At 42.5% G+C, this 2209-nt stretch overlaps 1 protein-coding gene across 1 annotated transcript; it reads right to left on the reverse strand.

Moving 5' to 3' along the window:
- Nucleotides 1-807: 807 nt before the first annotated feature.
- Nucleotides 808-1843, reverse strand: LOC307060091 (cell growth-regulating nucleolar protein-like; the record flags this gene model as incomplete). The annotated part of the gene is made up of 1 exon (XM_079714451.1): nucleotides 808-1843. The coding sequence occupies exon 1, from the start codon at nucleotides 1831-1833 to the stop codon at nucleotides 808-810; it is 1026 nt and encodes a 341-aa protein (XP_079570577.1). The 5' UTR covers nucleotides 1834-1843.
- Between the last annotated feature and the right edge of the window lie 366 nt (nucleotides 1844-2209).

A 2209-nucleotide genomic window follows, 5' to 3' on the forward strand; every position in this document is an offset into this window, starting at 1 on the left:
ACCCTAATTTAATAAGACTGATGTCTGTATAAGAGGACCAGACACAAAAGGTATCTATATTTCTCTCCTTGCCTCCCCCCTCCTCATGTGTACAGTGGAAAGGCCATGTGAGGACACAGCAAGACGGCAGCTGCCTGCAAGCCAAGGAGGTTGGCCTCAACAGAAACCAACCCTGCCGGCACCCTGATCTTACATTTCTAGACTCCAGAACTGTGAGAAGATAATGTCTGCTGTTTAAGCCACCCATTCTGTGGCATTTTGTTATGGCGGCCTGAGCAGACTAATACACCAGGTTGCTATACATATAACTTAACCTCTGCTTTGTGAAATTCAGAGAGCCCAGTGCATGCTGGAGTATACCAGGAGTATACACAGGCTCTTTTTCCTTAACCAAGCAAACAAAGCCAAAAAACTTTCTTATTAGTTGTATAAGGAACACACATGGGCATAATGAAATGTTCATATAGTACACATGGGATTTGAGGAAGTTTAAACTCTTTCTCTCGTCCCAGATACTCACCCTGCCATCTTCCTTTCCTAGAGGAAAATAGTGCTATTAATATATTAGAATATAGACAGATCGATGGATAGATATAGATTAACCTCTCTCACTTTTTTTTTTTAACTTGGTTCAAGAATATATTTTATTTTCTCATATAAGTTCTACCAAAAATATATTTTTTTCTTAACTTAAAAATACAGCTTTGGAAAGCAAAATTTGAGTTGTTATAATCATTACATGTTTTACAAATAGTTGTGAAAGAAGAAGATCAACGGAATGGATTTGATTTTTAAATATAAAAATGTTCATTTTAAAAGCTTGACCTTGTCCTTTAATAACTTCAAGGTGGGGTTCTTGCTGATTTTCTTGTTAAAGATGACCAGGAGTTCCTCTTCAGATTTGTGATGTTCATTTGTCACCGCATAATACTGAGCTAAAACCTTTTTCCTTGGCTTTTTGATTGTTATTTCGTTGTCTGGGGCCTGTTTCAGAACTGCTTTAATAGTTCCCTTCCAGTTGAATTTACCTTTTGCAGGAGCCTCATGGTTTTCCGGTTCTCCGTCCTCAGAATGTCCCGGGAGCTTAATCTTTTTCTTCTTAGAATCTGCTTCAACTTCCGAATGCTTCTGCTTTCTTTTCCCTAGACTAGTTTTTGTCTCCCCTTCCCGCTCCGCGCCTCCATCCACCGCCCCGTCCTGGGTGCACTCAGCCTTGCTCCTCTTCCTCTGGCTCTTCTTCCCTGCAGAGCCGGCGGCCTCGAAGACGGCCTCCCCTGCAGCCTCCTGCTCGGCCTCCTGTCCTGCTTTGCGCTTCTTAGGCTTCTGACTCTTTGAATTCTCTTGGTGGTTTTCTAATTTTAGTTCTTTCTTTTCTTTGTTTCTCTTCTTCTGCCGTTCTTCCTTCCTTTCTCTCTTATTCTTCTTCATCTCTGCCGGCTCTTCCATGCTGTCATTCGCTTTGAAGGACATGACCTTGGCGTTATTCTCTGCACATGGTCTGGCCGCTTGCTCCAGCAGCTGCTGATCTTGCCCCTTACTGACTGGTTCATTGCTGGAAGCTTCAGAAAAGATATTCCACACCTGCTCCAGGATGGATTCATTATGAACTTTTAAACTGTTCTTCATCCAATTCTGAAATTTCTCCCTTTTCCTGGGAACGTTGTCAAAACCACTAATTTGCCCTAAAAGCTCCCTCACTTTGGGGCTGACATTGGATCTTTTTATTAACTCATTAATTTTCTGAATCCATGCCTGCTGTTTAACATCACCTTTGTGGGTTTTACCTTCATACCCTTTGCCACCATACTTCTGATCTTCGCTCATGCATTTCATATGGTTTTTATAGTCGTCAACCCAGAAGTCTTTACCGCAGGCAATGCAGGAAAGACATTCACAGTTTCCGCAAAGAGCCACATGCTTTTCTCCTTGTATTTTCTTCACTGATTCACCACATGCACTGCATGTAAAAAAATACCATTTTTAGCTAAATGATTAAATATTTTTTTATCCAAGACAGGTTTTAAGTCTTATCCTCTGAGCCAGCGCCCGCCAACGGTTTCAACCGGCCGCGAGGAGCACGTGGAATCGCCACCGCCCGCCCAGCGGAGCCGCCACCTCCCTCCAGACCTTCCCCTAGCAAAATTCGCTTCTGCACCTTCTAACCTCTCTTTTAATATGAATGAGAACATCCCACATACACTGTTCTTTT

The sequence above is a fragment of the Hyperoodon ampullatus genome (assembly GCF_949752795.1).
Source record: "Hyperoodon ampullatus genome assembly, chromosome: 1".
Taxonomy (NCBI): Eukaryota; Metazoa; Chordata; class Mammalia; order Artiodactyla; family Ziphiidae; genus Hyperoodon; species Hyperoodon ampullatus.